At 31.0% G+C, this 22,915-nt stretch overlaps 1 protein-coding gene across 4 annotated transcripts; it reads right to left on the reverse strand.

Annotated features, from left to right (window-relative positions):
* Positions 1 to 1,102: 1,102 nt before the first annotated feature.
* Positions 1,103 to 7,967, reverse strand: LOC108453009 (uncharacterized). 4 transcript variants are annotated; one of them, XM_017750879.2, is made up of 8 exons: positions 7,632 to 7,964; positions 7,423 to 7,515; positions 7,087 to 7,317; positions 5,775 to 6,165; positions 4,393 to 4,437; positions 2,310 to 2,664; positions 1,384 to 1,461; positions 1,103 to 1,301 (listed from the first exon to the last, which is right to left on the reverse strand). In XM_017750879.2, the coding sequence occupies exons 4-8, from the start codon at positions 6,146 to 6,148 to the stop codon at positions 1,245 to 1,247; spliced, it is 909 nt and encodes a 302-aa protein (XP_017606368.1). In that variant the 5' UTR covers positions 6,149 to 6,165; positions 7,087 to 7,317; positions 7,423 to 7,515; positions 7,632 to 7,964; the 3' UTR covers positions 1,103 to 1,244. The 4 variants fall into 4 exon arrangements, with proteins under 4 accessions (XP_017606368.1, XP_052887232.1, XP_017606384.1 ...); XM_053031272.1 differs by having other exon boundaries at positions 7,087 to 7,515; positions 7,632 to 7,967; XM_017750895.2 differs by lacking the exon at positions 4,393 to 4,437 and having other exon boundaries at positions 7,632 to 7,963.
* Between the last annotated feature and the right edge of the window lie 14,948 nt (positions 7,968 to 22,915).

Here is a 22,915-nt window from a genome sequence, read left to right on the forward strand (position 1 = left end):
TAGATGTATTATATTTTTCAAATTTATTTTTATATAAAAAATAATCTAAAAAATTATCTGATCTGAAGCGAAAAAGTTAGGCAAAAATTCTAGGCCCAGTTTTTGGGCCAAGCCTGGACCTAGAAAATGGGCCTAGAATTTTGCATCAGCACGACTCGGCACATGATTAGATCTACATTAAACCAATAACTTATTTCAATATAATACTTACTAAGTTGGTGTCACAAGTTAATCAAACACCAACTTGATTGTGAAAACTACAAAAATATTTTTCTGTAATTAAAATAAGTTATATTATTCGGTACTTTAATTTTTTAAATTCAATTTTTTTAATAAAAACCAATAAAAATTCACCGTGGCGGATTTGAATCCATGTTATTTATATAAAATAAACTTCAATTTTACTAATAAACCAAAAATTTATGTTACATTTTAATTATGTTATGCATACTTCCATCAATTGTATATATATTGATAATGTTTTTGATTGAGATAGTGTTATAAATCAATTATGACACTAACTCAAGATTGATGACAATACTATAATAAACAATTGTAATACATCTTTTATTTCTTAATATAATGTATTTACGTATTTAAATTTTATTTAACTCATAATTTAATTTTTTTCACTTTAATATAGTACACATTTTATATATTATTAATTAATGTTAAACCATACAATATTACTTTTAAACTAACATTCGTATTTTAAAACATAATTTTATATACATACAATCAAATCTTTTTATCCAAGACCCATTTTACTATTAGTTCTCTCGGGAAAACAAATAATTTTATATTTGACGATTACTGCAAGTTAAATAAAGAATGAATTTTTTTTATAAAATTGAATAACCAAAAATTCATTATGAATAGACCTACTTGTGGTGAACATTTACATGTTATCACTACTCAAATTTTAAACGCAAATTATTTCGATTAAAAGGTGAAATTCAAATTCAAATCAAATTAACCAAAGGTTTTTCTTTTTTTCTTTTTTTTTACTAAATCTAATAATCTTTTAATTAACAAATTGAATTATATGAGAAATTCAGAGGAAATTTGAAATCCTATACCAAAAATAAAAGATGAAAAAAAGTTTGGCTTAATTTATTCCTTTCTCATTAATCTCAAAGGATGAAAAAGGTCCTCATTTACACCCACTTCAATTTCCTCTCCCATCTTTAACAAAATGACCCCCAAACTGCCTCTCAACACCTAAGCTCAAAAAAGGCTGCTTTTTATTCGGAGTCCGATTCCATATTACTATTACCCATAGCCTTCAAACCTCTTGGTCTCTGTAAACATTTTGTTATATTTCAGCCTTTCTAACCATAACTATAACAAATCATTATAATTCAATGAAGGCTTATTTGTTACCTTCTTTGAGATCTTCTTCTCCCTGACCTCGTATCGTTCAAGTGTTAAATCGCATAGCCATGCCCCCGGACTTACCAGCTGTACAATATATTTTCCCCAATTAGAATTTCAAAGTCTTAAAATAATATATATTTACAAATTTTTTTTCCATGTAGTAGAAAAGAAAAAGGAAGATTAATCATTGCTTGTGTTTTTATGTATGCAGTGTGGTCCATCCCGGAAGACAACTGGAAGCACAAGAAGGGAAAAGTAACCCTATAACAACATATTTGCAGAAATGCCCTCCAGTCCAGCAACGGACTGGTTGCTCTTCATTTACAAAATAATCAGTATCTCCCGAACCGTCCAATTCAAACCGGATTCTATTGACTTCTAAGATTCAAGTCTGCTATATAAGAAAACCCCCTATTTCTTGAAGTAACACGTGTCTGTGTGATGTGTTGTTCCGGTTCATATCTCCTATATATTTTTATTTATTAATTTATAACTATGATAGGCGTACATCATAGCAGTACACAACATTATGGGTGACAGCCTCGCAATCACAGCCTTTCAAGTGGACCGCTAACACTTGGATTAATCTAATTAGATACTCATCCACTCCTCGACTGACACGTAGACAACTACGTTTCATTTATTGTCGCTTTACCCACTCCTTCCAAGCCTTTTCTTTTCTTTTTCCCTTTTTCTTTTTTCCTACGAAAATGGCCTAAAAATAATAAAAGCGAAACAACTCTTTTAACGTAATTCACGGGTAGTCTCCCCCTTCTTTAATTTTTGTACCTCATCTATTATCCCCATACAATTTAGTAAAAATAATTCCGTTTTCAAATCAAAATCTGCTCTAAATGCTAAAAATATTCAATTTCCCTCAATTTTAAAAACAAAATTAGGAATCAATTCAAGGAAAGTTCAGAGTTTCTTACGTTGAGGGTACGTTGAATAAATTTCGCTCGTTTTTTGGGTCTCTGCGGCAGCTTAGATCCTTTAATGGCCATGAAATCTTCTTCTTTCTCTTTATTAGTTAAAGCAATCACAAATTTTGGTGGCCAAACGATGGGTGGAGCTGCCTCACCGCTTCCTGAAGATGAGCCTCCTTTTTTGCTGTCATGGGTCATATCCGAAGATGCCGCAGATTTGTTGTGGTGGTGGTGGTGGTGGTTGTTATTGTTATGGTTGTTACCACCAACTCTCTTATCGTGCGCACCCCTATCTGGCGAAGCAAATCCCCTTACACCACCGTTGTTTTGGCCTCTCATAGCACTGGAATTCTCAGAGTTCCTGGAAAACATTAACAAGAATTAAGAGGAATAGAAATAAATAAATAAATAAAAGGTATCTTAAAAAACACATGGTAAAAAGAAACAACTGCTGTAACTTTTAAAAAAGTAGAAAAAAAAAAAAAAAAAAAAAGGAGAAAAGGTTTAAGTTGTAAAATTAGAATTACAAAAATAACCTTAGGAGTGATCTAAAATTCTAAATCGGTGGGTGAAAGAGAGTGGATAGAATCAAGTCAAGTATTTGCGTAGAAAATGGGAGAAGGGATTTTCTTTTTTTATAATTGGCTTTTCTTAAAGGGAAGGGTGGGACTTTGAGATTGGCTTTTAAATAGTAGAGTTGTTAAATTTCTTTCCTTGCTCTGATGGGAAAGTTTAGATTATTAGAGAGAAAGAGAAGAATTGGATATAAGGAAAGCACAGGTGGTTTTAAGACCGTAGGATTAAAGGCATATTTTTTTGGTCTTTGTAGTGGATTAAGGTTACGTGTTGAAATATGGGTTGGTATTAGAAAGTGGGACCAGATTCCTAAATCAGATTTATAATCGGACGGTTGAGAGAGTTGGGATCAAAATAGACTATTTGTAGTCATGTGGTGAGGTAACTGTCCATTCTCCATGGTTGATGTTTCCAAGGAGTCCCCCCTGATCAGACTAAATAGCTCTAGGAAAGAATCGTGTATATTAATTGAGGTAAGTCTAAAGCAGGACAAGCACCATCGAGAAACTATAATAATTAATAAAGAGAACATATATTAATAGTAATTAATAGAAGATAAAACTACGGATACCATCAAATTGTAATAACACTTATCAAAACTCAAAACAAGATCCAGCACAGATTTTCGTCTACGATGGAGGATTAACATTAACACCTTGACAATCATAGACTCCCGTCATCAGTTTCAATTGATGAGTCGTTCATAAACATCCCTTTCAGCTTTTTATGAAGACCATGGCATACTTGATCCTAAACTGATAAAATCTTTCCTTACCTAAACTTTTTTCGATAAAAATAAGAATTACAACACATATCTCATTAGGTTTTTCTTTTGAAATATCACAAAAATATAATTTAATATTTAACTTTTATACTAAGAATTAAATTATATTTTATCTTTCTATTAAAAAAAGTAAATTGATCTTTATATATTAGAGTAAAAAGTAAATTAATTCTTTCTGTCAAAAAATCTTATCATTTCTACTGTTAATAGCTAACAAAATAACTAAATAGTTATATGTAATATGTCACGTGCACCTCATTCTAATGTACAATGACCATTTTTAACAATAAAAATAGATGAAATTTTTAATAAAAGGACTAACTCACTCTTTGATCTAACATATTGGAATTAATTTACTTATTTTTTTAAGTAAAGAAAACCATATAATCCAACTTATAGTACAAGGTCTTTCAGAGTAATTTTAACTAATTTGGCCAATTATGTTTTGTAATAACTTAAAATCTAGAAAAATGATCCCTCAAAACACCACCACCTTCAAACAAAGACACATAATAGAAGCGGTGAACCAGAACCTACTTGAAACTAGAACAATCCTTTATTTTTTCTGTGACCATATTATTAAGATCCTCGTGAAAAAGCAAAAGCATAGCCCTACAATTCATGTGTTTCTATTTTTAATCACTAAATTAAGCATGAATAACCAGATTCAGTCAGATCTACGAAAAAGAAGTAAACCCTAAACATAGAAGGCGCCATTCATAAACTCACCATTTGTTTCTCTCCAGAACCATACACTGGCGCCCACCTGACCAACTGGGGAGTGCACAAAATAAAAGCCTCTTAAAAATAATTCAGCCCTGAATGCATCGTTCATATAATGTTATGTATATATGATGAAATGTTAGAATAGCAAACCTGAGGCTGAAATGTTATTTTATATACGAGACCCATTAAATGCATTCACCAACTAGTCAAAAAGGCCCATCTGGAAATATCCATCCAAATTTGTGTAGGTTTTAGGAGTGTCCATGGCATTGGCAACCAACTATAAAGATTATCCATTCTTGGAACAAACCTTAAAGCTACCAGGAAAAATGAACAGTCAATGAACAACCTTGATCTTTGTAGCATGATCGAGAAGGTTTGTCTTTTTTGTCTAGACTTTTTAAGTGTCCGATTTCTCAATTTCTCTACTCACAGGAGTTAGTTTACTATTAAAGTAGAAAAATACGAGCAGTGGCGTACTCAGATTAAATTTTGAGGCTTAATAAAATTTCAAAATTTTCAAGAGTTTGAATTTCTTTTTAAAAATTGGGGTCTAATTAAAACTTTTGTAAAATTAATGAAAATTTTCAAAAATTTAAGAATGTTTAATTAAAATTTTTAAAAATTAAAAAGTACAATGAGAATTTTTAAAATTTGAGAGGACCTAATAAAAAATTTCTAAAAATTTCACAAAAATAAAAAGATTTTAAAATATTAGGGGCTTTGGGATCTGCGTCTAGTTGTGAGAAAATACTTTTAAATTTTTTATTTTGTTTTATAATTATTTTTAAAACTGCTTTTGAAAAGATAAAATATGTATTTCAAATATGATGTTCCAAAGTAAAAAGTTTACTAAAAATAAAATGATAATTTCACTAAAAGTATATCTCCAAAAGCTAAAACTAAAATTTTAACTTTTAAATTTAGATTAAAATCTCGATTTAAAAATAAATTTTGATTTAAAAAGAGGCATGTCTATCAATTTTTTATTTAAAATCGTAATTTAAATAAAAAGGTACTCCCTTAACCCAAAATCTTCTAACTCTAACCATGACCTCAGAAAACTTATCTCATCAAAGGATATATACTAGTCAAATAAGCTTAATCCAGATCAGTAATTTCCGCTTTTGAAGCAGGGGAAGAAATTATTTTAAGAAATTTCAGACATGATGAAGTGGGGCCTGGAAATGGTGGGATCTAAATCTTTATAATCACTTTCTCACGCCAATTTGAACTAAAAACCCAAGGCAAAAACAAGTGGCAAAAGAAACCAGACATCAAAAACTAACCAACACCGCCCATTATTACCCCATCACAAGTGAGCGTATCTTAAACGCGCCCAACACTCAAGGAGAAGAAGTGTAAAATCGTAAATTACACAGTACCTGAGAACGCGCTGAGATGGCGGAGCTTGAGGAGAAGAAGGTCGTTGACGGAGGTTAAAATATCCATTCCCGTGATTATTATTGCTTGGTTGATTCGAAGTCTCTTTGTCGGCCCTCACGACTCGGCGGTCGACTCGAACCGTTGTTCGATTAACCGGGCCGGACTGATCGTCTTTGACTTGTATCTTCATACACCTCAAACGCTTCCGATTTCCCCACTGCAAAACGAAATTAGAAGACGACGCCGTTTGCTTGGCCGGATCCGAGCTGGATCTTAACAATCCGCCGTCGCCTTCGCCTCCGGTTCTATCTCTGCTGTAGATGGTGCTATTACCAATACCACTGTTATTGATCCTTACTGCGTCCTTCTCCATCGTTTTCTCCACCACACCTGACCCATCATGAAGAGTAAAAAATTGAGAAAAAATAATTTTGGGAAAAGGCGTTGGATACAAATTCAGAATTAAAGTGGAAATGCCGAAAGGATAAAAAAAAAAGTAAGAGATTAGGAGAATTGAGATGTCGCTTCTCTTGAAACTTTCACGCAATTTCAAACAGCAGTTGCCCTTGGATTAGCACTAGAATATGTATCGAACAACTCAGAATTTACACAGAAGTTTTTCAAAGGAAAAGGGCCAAAGACTGATGAAAAGTTCAAAGGCGGGAGAAACAGTTTTTTGTTTTGTTTTAATTTTCTCTTGGTTCCTGGTAACCAAACAGGAATTCATTGACTAAGAAGCAACGGGATGAGAAAAAAAAAACTGAAAAGACGATTCAACAAAATCGGGAAAACATCGCAGCCAAAGAAGAAACAATGTTTCTCAGTGGTGATTTAAGGAAGCGAAAACTAAAACCAAAACAGAGATCCAATCTGGAGGAAAAATCTTGGCGGAACAGATTAAATTCTTCTTAAAATTGTTTGAAATATCCATAGACGGACATGGAAGAGAACATATTAAAATTATCAGAAAACGAAAACGAAATAAACAACACTTCCAAAGTGAAATTAAAATCTGAGGATAAGTAATCCCAACGTTCTGCAGAAAGATGTGTTGAAGGTCGCTAACGTTCTCGGGAAAAAAATCAACTCTTGTCAAAAAAAATTCGATTCTTGATCAAATCCAAGCTAGAGAAAACCAATTGGTAGAACAGTGAGTGTTCTAAAAAAAGAAACCGGGGAAGAAACAAAATAACTGTGACTTCTTTTTCTTCTTTTAACAAAAGCTTGCCATATCAATGGCGAGAGTCAATTATCATTAGGTGGAATTAGAATTGGTATTCAGATAGTCAGATTCCTGATCTTATCTCATACCTGAATTACTCAGGCTTAGCCGTTACAACTTTGCTTCTTCTAGTCTATAAACACAAATCTACTTCAAATTTTCAACAAAATAATGACATTTGCAGCCTATTCCTCCGAAACTCTCTTGTGATTGTTATGAAGGTTCTAATGTTTGAATATGTCAGCAATTGATCTGCTTATTTGCAGATGAATTCAGTTGAAACTTCTCCCCGAAGTAGCTCTTCTATCTTCCAAATGCATCTGTCAAACAAGAAAAATCGAAGAAAGACAAAATTATTTCCAAAAAAGAATCGAAACGTAACGGTAGTTCCAAATCTCTTGAACTTTGTTCACCGTTTTCCTTACAGATTCTGAAAAACTTCAACAAAATAAAAAGAAATCTTCACGATTAGTTATCAGAACCAGCAAAAAACTTCCCTCCAATCTCTTCTAGTGTATCTGCAGAAAAGAAAAATCGAAAATCGTTGTTTAACAAGTTATCCATTGGAAAATAGGTAACGAAAACTCATCACAATAAATCAAAACACAAATAATCTCAACTCTCAATTACACACCTAACAATTCCTCAAATCCTTCTCTCGTCTCTCTTTCACTCCCTCGCTTGGTTTAAAATTCAGATCCTCAACATTTATTCATAAATTAACATCAGCTTTTGAATTTTTTTTCCTTAGGAAATTTCTGTTTGGTTCACGAGAAAGAGAAGAAGAAGGAAGTAGAAGCAAATTAGCAAAGAACATAAAGAAAATAAACAAAAGAAAAAATTGATTAAACGAAATGCGCTCTCTCCCTTCCAATAACCAGTTTTTATACCTCCTCTTACCCCTCCGTTACACCACAGAGGGTTTCATCACCGTGAAATCCAATCCGTTCATCATTAATCCAACGGCTCATATTGCCCAACCCTAAATTCGAAAAGGTAACTCCGTCTATATAACGATTCTCGTTTCAGGATTTTCTTTTGCCTTACTCCTCTTTAACGGCGTTAATAGATCTAGCGGAATCTTCAAACAACGCTGGAATAATAATATTTTTTATTTTTTCTTTAATATTTTATTTTGTTTTATTTTAATTTTGTCGCTGCCGGGTGAGGTGGTGCTTAGCACAACAACGCAACAAGTTAACTATAGTTGGTTATGTAAACTCGGGTGAACTGACCATGGTTAATGTAAACCGGGTCCCCGACCCGAATCTCAACTTGTCTGTTCTTGTAGGACAGTTTCGTAATTCTTGGTGGACTTTTGAATCAAACGGTAATTATACTTTTCCCACATTATTTATTTTTTTGGTTGAAATTAGATATCTACTATCGATAAGAATGATTAATTCTTTCGTCTTGAGTATCCTACATAAACATAAATAACTAATCAAGTAATGTGCTCTATTCTTATGGATAAAGATTAATTATTTAATCTCATAGTTTAAAGATGAAACAAACAATCACAATATTATACCTTACAATTATTTTATTTTTCTTTGTTTATTTATTATACTTGCCTTTATTTTTCTTTCAATATTTATTTAAATGTCTCTCCTTGTGAAAAAAAAGTGACTTCCTCTTTTCGTGAGGTTAATGGAACCTTTGTCGCGGTCGATGATAATTTTCTTAATAAAATGGCTTTTGAAGATTGACTAATTATTAAAGGTATAATAATAAATTTAGTTTCTAATGTTTATATTTTTAGTTAATTTTAATTTTTTTATTAATTAAATTTAATTATTAATTTTTAAAAAGAGTAAAATTATTTTTAACGTAAATATTAATTAAAATATTAAATTTTTAGCGATATTTGTATGACAACTCACGAACAACTCACATGTATTTTATGTAAATATAATACTATTTATCTTATTTATCACATTAAAAATAAATTTCAAACTATAAAATATTTTAAAAATCATAAAAATTAAAAAACATGAAGTATATTTGGATTGACATGTGTGTTGCTATTTTTAAAATTTTAATGATTTAATCAATGATTTTCATTAAAAAATAATTCGATTCTTTTTAAAAGATTAATGATTAAATTTAACTTTTAAAATTAAATGTGAAATTGATAAAAAATATAAATATTAAAATTTTATTCATATATATATATATATATATATATATATATATATATTATCAAGAGAAAGTTCAAGGAATTAAACCCACTTTCCAAATTTTTGTTTTCAACATTTTTGGAATCTTATTAGTAAATTTAACTTCTCCTTTCAAAACATAGAAAATTTAGCAACTTTATGGATTAAAATATTTAGAAAAGTTGGTTTTAGATATTCTGTCTTGGGGTGCTTTGTAAAAAATAAATAAGTTGAATTATTTTGATTGAAAAGTTAAAAAGACAATAAATAATAATGAAACAAAAAGAGATTGGCATGTCACTAGAACGTGTAGTTGCTAATGGTAATTAAGTAAATTTAATTATATCAATATTTAGAAGTCTTGATTTTTTTATTAAAAATAGAATTTATGACAATTATTATTTTTTATGATTTAATTGATGTATTTTTTTTGAACAATCTCATTATAGGTTCGGATCATATCTGTTTATTTTTACGCAATACTTAGAACTATCTATAATCCCTCTAAAAAGATAATAAGCTTCAGTACAACTCAAACTCACGTCCTCTTGTATCGATAATAATACCCATATTAATCAAGTTAAAACTCAATCAACATGAAGTGATGTATTCAATCAACTAGATAAAAAATCTAAAATTCGATTTGATTTATATCCAAATTTTGATTCCTTGATTAAAAGGAATGTGAAATAGGAAAAGCTCATGAGAAGTTTGCCAATTGGTAAGGAAAAAACTGTGAGTAAAAAAAAAAAAACATTTATGTTGTGTGATTTTGACCTCATTTAAGAAAAGTTTATAAAGTGTTAAATCGTTTCGAAATCAATGAACTATTTAACAAATATGATATTATTTTTCATGAGGATTTTTCTTCTGTTTTTGTCAAGAGATGAGTAGCCTAAAAAGTTGACAAGATCATAGAAAGGAAACAACTCACCGATGCCCAAATAAGCAAACCATCGAAGAAACTGAAGAGTTTGCAAACAGTGGAGTTTGAACCTTGTTTAGGGGTTGACTCGTTTAGAAGAAATTTTTAAAGTGTTGTCGTTTGAACGTACCTCAGGTGGCGCCATACTTTTAAGTATGTGGTCTATATACCTTAGGTTGGTGACATATTTTTTTTAAGTCTTGTAGGTATTATCTCTACCCAATGATAAAGCCACTTAAATTGGCCCCAAAAAGGAAATTTATTTAGTTATATATTTTTAAATTTTATATAATTTATCCCACCAAAAATTTGAAAATGATCCACTAAAAGTTTTTAAAAATTTATTTTATATAAAATAAATAAATCTCACTCCACTCACTAAAATCCCAAAATTCATAATCATTTTATTTTTAACACTTATCACTTTTCTCTTAAATTTATCTTATTCAATACACACACTCTCTAGAATTTCTTCAAGAAAGTAATTAACCTTTTAATATTTTCAAGCGAGTCGACAACTTTATTTTCTTTTCAAGTTTTATTGATCAATCTCTAAAATTTTAAGGTTGTGGCTTTTCTTGTGATAGATTAAAATCTATATACAAGATATAGTTTTTTAAATTTATTGAATGATTTTGAGATATTGATTTTGTGTGAGATCTTGACATGTTGAGTAATTGTTTTAAATGTTAACTAATACAAATCCTTCAAGAAATTAAGATTGATTGTATTCATATAATCTTAAATTTCTTAAATATTGATTAGAAATGTAACATTCTTATTTAGAAATTGTTGTTGCTATTGTGATTGTTGTGAATCTTGTCTTTGAAAATTAACATGTAGCATACTCGGGACACTAAAAAACTACTTGCATGATTTTTATTTTTATGAAAGAAAATTACTAGTTGTATGTTGGCTTCATAAAACTTTTGTGTTTACCGCTTAGATTTATTTATTTTAAATGTTTAACAGGAATGAGAAAATATTTTAAAAGAAAGTTTACTAGTGACGTAGAGGAAGAGCAACAAGAAAAAAGAAGTGAATAGACAAAAGGAGATACAAACCAATCTGTAAAAGGATCAAAAGAGTCAAGTTGAGTTTAGCATTGAAAACCTTCTGATCGATCCAAAATTGAGAACTAAGATTACAGATTATCATCCAAATGATAGAGATAATATAAGAAGGGCATATTTTTAATAATATTGACAAAGAGAAGATAATTCAACGGTTTCAACACATGAGAAAGCATCAGGGACAATTGTAAAAAAAGGTACGCGTTATTCAAATTTATTTGATGTACCTTTTGTTTTAGTAGTTTTGTAATAGTCTTACATTTAACCATATAGATTGGTTTCTTAATAACTAATATTTAGTTTATATGACTTTTATAAATGTTTTAGTTTTTTTTAAAAATTAACCTCACAACCCAAAATTTCTAGCTTTGCCCTTGTCTCCACCAATTGAGGTGCTTTCCCTCCGTAAATTGCACATGGCTCTTAATGAAGGAGGGAGATAAAACCCCGACCATGAGGACAATACCTAACATTATTGGGGGTTAACATGACTGTTCAATGGATGACACTTCAAAATTTTTTCCCAAAAGAGTATCCCTCTCAATAAATTTATACCTTGAATGAGGCATGAGTACAAGTTAGGCTAAGTGATGGCATTTTTCACTCATTAGTGCTTTAAGGCATGAGTTTGAGTTCAACTATGTGCGACACCCGTGGTTAATTTACTTTCTCAAACACTTGATGAGGTGCTCCCATTTGCACATGGTTTACTTTTTGAAACACCTAACAAGGTGCTCTCACTTTATTTTTGAATCACATTTTCAAGCACTTGAACTTTCGACAATGTTAAGAGATAAAACCATTACTAAAAAAGAAAAAAAAAACCAAACTTGTTAAGAGGTCCATTGAATCCGAATAGATTATATTTCGCACTTTTTTTCTTGAAGGAATAAAAAATCCGTCTACAAATTATAATTTATAAGTTAACTACATCAATATTAATTCTGAGTGAAGACAATAATTGCAACATCTCATATGGTTCTAACTTTAAAAGATCTTGTGAAATTGTTATTTTCATCTAAATCATGTAATAAGTTTTAAAAAATATTTTTAAAATATTTTAATGAAGAATCAAATAAAATATCAAAGAATTATTCAGTAAATATTCATCATATTAAGTATTATAAAATGCAATTAATAATTTTTTAAATGAAAAATGCCATATAATAGCATATAGTAATTGTTTTATAGAGTAAAAGGCTGCGAAAATGTGATATATAATTTAATGTATTTATTTATGCTTTTTTTTTATATTTAAAATTGTTTACAATCTTACAGTAATTAAGATAAGTATCTGCCATTAATGAATGAATCATACGTAGGTCGGGTCAGGTCAGGTTCGAGTTGAGTCTAAATATGATATAAATATATTTTATGTTTGTCTAAACTCGATCTAAAATTTGGGCTTAAAATTGTCCAAACCTGCCCATATTTGTAAAAGATTAACTCAAGCGCCTATTTTTTTTTTTTTTTAATAAAATTATTTTATTTTATTTTAATATTTTATAATTTTTTATTTGTTAAAAAATTTTATATAGTCATCTTAACATTATGTTAATGTTTACATTAGAATAGTATTATATATTTAGTATAATTTTATTTTTTAATGTATTCTAAATTACATAATATATAAAATAACATAATATAAAGCATTATAAATTTAAAATGGGCTCAGGCCTTCAATGTTCAAGTTCAAGCCCAACTCATATTTTAAACAGGCATAATTTTTTTGTCAAACCTATTTTCGGACTTGATAATTTTATCTAAACCCTCTCATATTTCGAACGAACTTAAATAAGTAACTCAACTCATAAACAAATCTACTCACAACTATATAACTATTAAGCATAATTTTGAATTTTCAGCTCTAGTAAATTTTAGGCATAATAATACTGTAATGGTTAGATTTTTGTCGCACAAAAGAAAACTATTGTTAGTCACCGATGTCCTGCTTAAATCATCACTAGTTGAAGTCCATGCCTTGATATTTTAGGCATAATACTGTAATGGTTAGGTGTTTATTTATAAGCAGCATTACTCTCATATTTCACTTTAATATTATATTAAAAAATAGTTGTGGCTAGTAATTAAGTGGTAGCTGAATTTAACAATTTATGTTTATGAATGCCCAGAATGATAATCGTAGATATTTTTGTAAAGTTGAAATCATCATCCACAGTATTCAGCTTCGATTTTTATCATACTTGAATGTATAAAAAAGAAAAGATAAAGTTGTCGATTGGATTAAATTAAAAGCAAGAAATATTGGACTAATTGATTTGCATTGCTTCCTAACAGAGTCAACTTATTCATGTAAATTTTCTATTAGGAGAGACTGGGTTCAAGAAATGTAAAGATTACAGGTGTTATGTTACATTATTTTATTTAATCCATTTGATTGGGGTACCTAAAATTTAGGTGCTCAATTGATTACATGTATGATTCTCTAAAAAAATGTAGTTTACTAAATTGTTCTTCTAATAGAAATTTTTTTTATAAACTTAGTTCATTTAATACTTTTTAATCTCAAATTTGATAAAATTATGATAAATTATTATATTTTTATCACAATTTATATATTAATAAGTAAATATATTATGTTGAAATAAATTTATAAATCATAATTATAATAATTTATAAAAAGTGATTATATCACCGATTATAATTATAATTATAACTATAATTAATATATAAATAAATAAATTATTAGAATAAATATAATCATTATAATTTTAAAATACGACTACTATTTCACTGTTAAGAAAAAATATTTTTATTTTTAGTTAATCTTAAATTTTATTTGAATAAAAACATAAAATTTAATTCAAAATTTAAAATTATGTCTATAATATAAAATAATAGATGGTAATGAAATTATATTCTATATTACGATATTTTAATAAAATTATGAACTGATCAAAATGTTGAAAATTTTAATGACTACAATTTTATTTCAAATTATAATAATATTTATCGTAATATTAAATTTGACCAACGAAACCAATTGTACTACTATGTTTGTTGATATAAAAAAATGCTACTAGGCTTAAAAATAGAAGCAAACACGTGGAAAATTAAAAAAAAATCGCATCCAAATTATAATTTTATTTTAATTTACAAGCTTGAAAAGACAGAAATAACCATTACACTTAAAAGAGTGGTTCCTGGTTGGTGGAGTACTTTTTCGTCTACAACAAAATATCATAATTAATTTTGAATTTTAATTTCTCAAAAGGACGGGTAAGTGTGCCTGTCGGGCGGCCCTCTCATGACTCTCAAACAGTAAGAAGAAGGCAAGTTGCCAAATGGAGATTGGTTTTATTTATTATTTATTCTTTTTAAAATGTTTCTTAATTGGAATGGTGGTTTAACTGTTATTAATACTAATTTCTAGTTTGATTAATTTGATTGGTTTATATTAAATAGATAATTAAAAATTATAAAAATATATTTAAAAATAGAGAAAATTATTTCAATCTGTATTTTGTTTAGTTTAATCAATTCATATCAGTTTGTCAATTGTTGATATAGTGATATAACAAAGGGGAGATATAAAGGAGAGAGTGGTGGATTCTACGAAGGCTGGTTCACCTAGTCTGAATAGAGAGCTAGAGGTAGGAAGGATTAGAAGTGAGGAGAATGCTAAGGCGGTAAGGCCGAGGGTTAAAGGTAAGTTGATTGTGTGTTGACTAAGTATCTCTAGAGAGTCAATCATTTCTTCATTGTTCCTAAAAGTATTTATAGGTGAGGTTCCCATGTAAGATGACGTTAATGTGTTTGGACTAATCATCTATTTATCATTACAAAACATGTGGGGGTAAATGTCTTCAATGGGATGAGGAAGTTTGTGATGGGATCAATCATTTCATTTACTCTGACTTGATGGTATAGAATAGTTGAGCCCACGTGGTGTTCGGTGACCAAAAACTTCATGTTCCCAATGAAAGCCCGAAGATCTAGGTATCGAATGGTATATTCGGAAATGAGGACTTGTGGATGACTTATTAGTTTGCTGCCTACAGGCTTACTATTCGGATGCCTTTTTGACTTGCCATGTGTTCTTACACTGATGGTGGTATAACATGTGTTAAATATGACTCCTATTTTCAGTCAAATTTGAAAAATAATCTTTTAGTTAAACTCTGTTTACTTGTTTCAATCAAACACTGATTAGTTTAGATTATTTTTTTATTGTTTGACCTATGAATTTAGCCTATAAATAGGCTCTTTTACAACCTTAGAAAAAAGACACCGATTAGATATTAGAACTCATAACACATTTAGAGAATTTTGTGTTTACGTTTTGAGGGTTCTTTGTTTTTGGCTTTTCGGGGTTTAGTCTTTATCTCCATCTTTTGTACTCTTTGTTCTTTTGCCATTATAGTAAACTTATCTTTGCCCGTGGTTTTTTATCCTCTTTGGAGGGATTTTTCCACATTAAATTTGTGTGTTCAATTTCTCAATTTATTCCGCTATTTTTCTTGTCCGTTGTTTAATTGGGTCGATCCTAACAAGTGATATCAGAGCTAGTTCAATTTTCATAGATCAGCTCATTCAGAGATGGCAACAACAAGGTTTGAAATTGAGAAGTTCGATGGTGAGACAAATTTCAATCTGTGACAAGTTCGGATGATGGCAATTCTAGTTCAATTCAGTTTGAAAAAGGTTGTTACCGGGAAAAAGCTTGAGAATCTAAATAAAACAGAATGGGAAGAGCTTGATGAAAAGGCTTTATCTGCAATCCAGTTATGCCACACAAATACGGTATTGCAGGAGGTATTGATAGAAAAGACCTCATCTGCCTTGTGGAAAATGTTAGAAACTCTTTGTGCGACTAAGTCTCTAGCTAACCGTTTAGTGTTGAAACAACGTCTATTTACGTTTCGCATGAACGAAAGTGAGCTTCTTAGATATCACATCAATCAATTCATTACTCTTTTAAATGATTTAAAAAATGTTGAAGTCCATATTGATGATGAAGATCAAGCTATGCTATTATTGTGCTTTGTACCTCCTTCATACAAGTCTTTCAGGGAGACCGTGATGTAACGCCCCCACGCCCGAAACCATCACCGGAGTCAAGCTTGAGGTGTTACTAAACTTATCTTACCTTTTAAACAACTCTAAATCACTTATTTTAATTTTCGGAATAAACTGTTTTTCTGCGTCATGGTTACTTAAAAATTCATTTCTCGAGTTTCAAAACTCGAAATTAAGATCCGTAAATTTTTCATGAAACTAGACTCATATATATATCTACTAATTGTTTTCTAGAATTTTTGACTTAGCCAATTAGTACAGTTTATTAGTTAAAGTTTCCCCTGTTTCAAAACTCGACTGCACTGACCTCTTCTTACTACGAACCATTTTTCTTCCTGTACAAAATTCATATGACTAAGTCGTTTGTTTCTCTCAAAACTAGATTCAACAAGAATTCTAACCATATAAATTATACCTTCTAATTAGTTTTGTACAATTTATGGTGAATTTCTAAAGTTGAAATAGGGGATCCAGAAATCGCTCTGACCCTGTTTCACTAAAACTCAGATATATCATAAAATATAATACTTTTACCTGTTTTGCTTATTCCATAAGAAAATATACATAATAAGATTTAATTTCATATATTATTCATCTTCAAACTATGTTTCTACAATTTTAGTGATTTTTCAAAGTTACATCATTTCTGTTACTTGAATCTGTTTTTAGGTTACTTTCACATTTTCATAATTTTCATGTGATAATCATCATTCAATCATACATATTAATAAATATGTATATCATCAGCTATTTTCTTAGCTAATCACTAGCAAGTATTTACACATCATTCATTATTCATATTATACCAAAAGTAGCTAAGTTTCTATACATGCCATACCCAAAACAAAACGTCTAGTTATACTGAGTTATTTCTTTGATAGTGTGATCGGCCTCCGACATTTCCTTCGATCCCGAGTGACTAGATAAGTACTATAAGAAGAAGAAAATAAAGAGATTAAACACTAGGCTTAGTAAGCTTACAAGCAAATAAATCACAACATTTAACATAATGGATAATTATGCATAATATCATCTAACATCATAAATTTCTTTACTTCTCAATTTCTATCTTCTTCTTTATTCCCTTACCTTCTTTCTTACCGACCTTTCCTTTTCATAACTATAATCTACTTTTCCTTTGCTGTTAATTCACTGTAATTTAACTCAGATCCTGACCCGTTGAACCACTTGGAATACTAAGGATACTAGGGTCGTTCTGTCTATCAATATCTCCTTAATGCCATGTCTTTGACATGGACTTACATGAATTATTCTGTCTCCAATGCCATATATAATATGGACTTACATGACTCAATCCTGTCTCCAAAGCCATATTTCTAATATGGACTTACATAGCTCATTTCATTACATCTGTCAACCCTAATATCCTAACATTCCTAGGGTTCAACCGGGCTTTCTAACACTTTTCCTCTGTCACTTCACCTTAAATTCGACTTTAAATATTTTCGTAACATAATATATAAATGCTGAAATTGACAATAATAATGTAAAATAAAAGAATATTGCATTTATTTACTGTAAACTTACCTTGATACAAAATGTGACTAAACCTTACAATTTAGTCCTTTACTTTTCTTTTCCTCGTTCTTCTTTGGATTCTTGATCTATAATATAAAATATTTCTACTCATTAGCATTGATTTGATTTCTATTTCACTTTACAATTTATGCTGTTTAAAATTCGAAATTGCACTTTTACCCCAAAATTTACAGTTTTTACAATTTAGTCCCTACTCAATTCACCCATCAATTGAACTAATTTTTTATAAATTAACACTTTTATTTTATCATTATAAACTATTTCACAGCCTTTGATATTCTGAATTTCAACACCAACATCTAATTCACAATTTTGCTCACAATTAGGTCCTAAATACCATTTTCTATCAAAATGACTTAATAAAACAACCTTAATATGAAATTAGAACTTCAATTTCATAATAATTCATCATAAACTACCCTTACTCAGCCAGGGTAACTTCCAATTTCACCCACCAAATCAAAAACTAATGAATTAGATGATTGGACCTAATTGTAAAAGTCACAAAAACATAAAAATTACTAAGAAATAGTAAAAATTGAACTTACATGGTGCAAAAATATGAAAAACCAGCATAGGAGACCTGCTACGGCGTTTCTGGCTGAGAAAGATGAAGAAATGTCTAGATTTTCAATTACATCATTTTTTTAACTATTAATTTTTATGCTAATTCCAATTTTGTCCCTTGTTCACATTGTTTTCTTGCTTATTTCATACCCAAACCGTCCAGCCATTAACCTTTGGGTCTAATTGCTCTTTAAATCCATCTTTTAAATACTTAAGCTATTTACTCACAATTTAACAAATTTTGAGCTATTTTCGATTTAGTCCTTTTAATTAATTAGCTATCCAAACATCAAAATTTTCTAACGAAACTTTAATACTAACTCAATGACACTTCATAAATATTTATAAAAATATTTATAGCTCGATTTTCAAATTTGAGGTCTCGATACCTCATTTTTGACTGTCGACCTAATAAATTATTTTAATTCACTAATTTCACCATTTCACAAATTCTTCTAAATTCTTACTTGACTCATAAATATTAAGTTACTATCTTGTTCAATCTTATTTATCCGATTTAGTGATCTCAAATCACCATTTTTGACACCACCGAAAATTAAGTAGTTACATTCTACCTCGGTTTGTGGTTTCGCAACCATTGTTCGTTTAGGCCCTATTTCGGGATGTTACATTTCTCCCCTTTAGGGATTTTCGTCCCAAAATCTTACCGTGAAGAGATTTTGGTACTATTTTTGTATAGCCTCTTGGGTTCCCATGTAGCCTCGTCTTCCCATGTGTCTATTCCATAGTATTTTCACAAGTGCAATACTTTTGTTCCTTGATTGCTTTACCTCTCGAGCTAGAATCTTTACCAGTTCTTCACCGTAAGTCATGTCGGTTGAATCTCAACCTTTGTCTAAGAAATCACATGTGACGGATCCGAATGATAACGACGTAGCATAGACACATGAAATACATTTTGAATCTTCTCTAACTCAATCGGAAAGCTAACCAATATGCTAATGGTCCGACTCTCTCAATCACTTCAAATGGTCCAATAAAACATGGACTTAGTTTGCCTTTCTTGCCAAATCTGAGAACTTTCTTCCACGGGATACTTTCAAAAAAACTTTGTCACCAACTTGATATTCGATCTCTTTTCTTTTAAATCTACATATGACTTACGCTGTCTGAAGTCGCTTTTAAACAATTTCGATAACTTTCACTTTTCTTCTTTCTTTAACTAGATCAACCTCAGAATCCGGCTTTCTTTAAGCTCATCCAATATAAAGGTGTGCGACATTTACGTCCATACAAAGCTTCATAAGGTGCCATCTTCAAACTCGATGATAACTATTATTGTAGGCAAACTCTACTAATGGTAAATATTTTTCCCAACTGCCTTGAAATTCCAGTACACAACATCTAAGCATATCTTCAAGTACTGAATAACTCTCTCGATCGACCGTCGGTTTGAGGGTGGAAAGTCGTACTAAAACTCAACTTTGTGCCCAAAGCCTTCGTAATTTCTTCCAAAACCGTGAAGTAAATCTTGGATCTCTGTCTAAAATGATCGATAATGGTACCTGTGTAGTTTGACTATCTCGACATATACAACTCGGCCAACTTGTCAAGTGAATAATCCATACAACCGGGATAAAATGAGCCGACTTCGTTAACTTATCAATCACAACCTATCTTGCATCTTTCTTTCTCGGTGTAAACGGCAATCTGTCACAAAATCCATAGTAACTCGATCCCATTTCCACTCGGGGACTAGCACAGTGCAATAAACTGAAGGTACACGATGTTCGGCCTTTACCTGGCGGCAGATCAAACATCTAAAACAAACTCGAAATGTCCTTTTCATTCCTACCCACCAAGACATTTTTTTAAATCATTATACATCTTTATACTACGGATGAATAGACAAAGAACTACTATGTGCTTCTGTAAAATCTTTCGAATAAGCTCATCATTCTTGGTATGCATACCTGTCTCGGAACATCAAACAACCGTCGAATCGATCTGAAAATCGACTCTACATCCGACTCAGACCGATCTCTTTTGGTTAACAACTCACTTGTCATTTTTTTTGAGCTTCACAAATTTTTCAAGAAACATCGGTTTAGCTCTCAACTCATTAAGATAAAACCATCATCGATAAGGCTAGACTAGTGTTCAAAGCTCTTAATGCAAATAAAGATTCCTACTCAAAGCATCAAGAACAACGTTTGCCTTACTTGGGTGATAATCGATCACTAGCTCATAATCTTTAATCAACTCTAACCATCTTCTTTGCCTCAAATTCAAATCTTTTTGAGTCATCAAATATTTCAAACTTTTGTGATCAGTGAATATGTGGCACTTCTCACCGCACAAATGATGTCTCCAAATCTTGGTACAAAAAACAATGGCGCTAGCTCTAAATCATGTGTCGGATAGTTCTTCTCATGTGGCTTTAGTTGTCTAGAGGCATAAGCAATTACCTTCCTTCTGCATAAGTACACAACCAAGTCCATTCATGGACGCATCATCAGAATCACAAACTCCTTACACGGTTCTAGTTGCACTAAAGCAGGAGCTTTAGTCAACAATGCTTTTAACTTGTCAAAACTCGTTGACACTTCTCATCCATTCAAACTTGACATCCTTTCGCAGCAATCTTGTCAGCGGGGTAGCTATCATGGAAAATCCCTCTACAAATCGCCTATAATATCTGGCAAGACCAAGAAAACTTCTAACTTTTAATACATTTCTAGGAGGCTTCCAATCAACAATGGCTGAAATCTTGCTCGGATCAACCTTAATACCTTCACCTGAAACAATATGTCCAAGAAAACCAACTTCTCGTAACCAGAACTCACTTTTGTTGAACTTGACATACAACTGATTATCTTTCAGAATCTGTAAAACTGTTCTCAAATGCTCTGCATGCTCAGTCTCATCATGAGAATAAATCAAGATATCATCAATAAACAAAACTACAAACTTATCCAAGTACGGTCGAAAATTCGGTTCATTAAGTCCATGAAAATGGCGGGAGCATTAGTCAAGTCAAATGGCATCACAAGGAACTCATAATGACCATACCTAGTCCGGAAAGCGATCTTCAAGACATCGACTCTTTAACTCACAACCGATAATATCCGGATCTCAAATCTATCTTGAAAAACACAGAGCTCCTTCAATTGATCAAACGGATCATCAATTCTAGGCAATGGATACTTGTTCTTTCTTTGTTACCTTGTTAAGTTGCCGATAATTTAAGCGAATCTCATCGATCCGTCATATTACCTTGTTTCAATTCCAGAATTCCTTTCTCTTACGGTCAATAAACCTCGGTGATGTACTTTTTACGAAATTCCTCCCGAAAGAAATCCCAAGTGACCCTCTCCTTTGGTATAAGCGATACAAGTGTCTTCCACCAAAGAGTAAGTGAGTCTCTAAGAAGTGATACTACACATTCCATACATTCCTCGGTGTACAAGATAACTCATCAAAGACTCGATAGTATTTTCTAACCAAAATTCGCTCTTTCTCATCATCATCTTTTGTTGCTCGGAACTCTTACGCCCTTGTTTCTGATTCTATCAATGGTGGCTTTTCTCTTATCAACTGCACTGTGATTGGGGAGCTTGAGCTACATGGGTAGCCCGAGAATCATGAGGGGTGGAGGTCTAATTGCGGATTCGTCTGAACGAACTCGGCAAACAAATCATTCAAAGCTTGGAAGAGAGCTTCTCAGTCACTCCTCCTCGATTAAGCATTCTCGCCTATTCTCGGATGGCGCTACCCTTCTACGGGGCGGTAGCATTACTTTCTACATCATCATCACCAGCTCACTCGGGATCCATTACAATAAAACAAAATATTTAAAAGTCGTAAGGAGTCGTCACACTATCAAAATACAAGTATGGCATGTATAGCTAGACTTTTTCTCACACTAGCTGTTCCGAGAACCGACTAAACCTGCTCTGATACCAATAAATGTAACGCTATGCTATTATTGTGCTTTGTACCTCCTTCATACAAGTCTTTCAGGGAGACCGTGATGTAACGCCCCCACGCCCGAAACCATCACCGGAGTCAAGCTTGAGGTGTTACTAAACTTATCTTACCTTTTAAACAACTCTAAATCACTTATTTTAATTTTCGGAATAAACTGTTTTTCTACGTCATGGTTACTTAAAAATTCATTTCTCGAGTTTCAAAACTTGAAATTAAGATTCGTAAATTTTTCATGAAACTAGACTCATATATATATCTACTAATTTTTTTCTAGAATTTTTGACTTAGCCAATTAGTACAGTTTATTAGTTAAAATTTCCCCTGTTTCAAAACTCGACTACACTGACCTCTTCTTACTACGAACCATTTTTCTTCCTGTACAAAATTCATATGACTAATTCGTTTGTTTCTCTCAAAACTAGATTCAACAAGAATTCTAACCATATAAATTATACCTTCTAATTAGTTTTGTACAATTTATGGTGAATTTCCAAAGTTGAAACAGGGGATCCAGAAATTGCTCTGACCCTGTTTCACTAAAACTCAGATATATCATAAAATATAATACTTTTACCTATTTTGCTTATTCCATAAGAAAATATACATAATAAGCTTTAATTTCATATATTATTCATCTTCAAAC

This window comes from Gossypium arboreum, chromosome 7 (assembly GCF_025698485.1).
Source record: "Gossypium arboreum isolate Shixiya-1 chromosome 7, ASM2569848v2, whole genome shotgun sequence".
Taxonomy (NCBI): Eukaryota; Viridiplantae; Streptophyta; class Magnoliopsida; order Malvales; family Malvaceae; genus Gossypium; species Gossypium arboreum.

Coding starts and splice junctions, on each gene's coding strand:
- LOC108453009 (XM_053031272.1), bottom strand. CDS start 6,148: ATGGAGAAGGACGCAGTAAGGATCAATAACAGTGGTATTGGTAATAGC. Junction 2,665..4,392: donor GTTCTGGAGAGAAACAAATG/GTGAGTTTATGA, acceptor AATGTTTTCCAG/GAACTCTGAGAATTCCAGTG. Junction 1,462..2,309: donor TTATTCAACGTACCCTCAAC/GTAAGAAACTCT, acceptor TATATTGTACAG/CTGGTAAGTCCGGGGGCATG.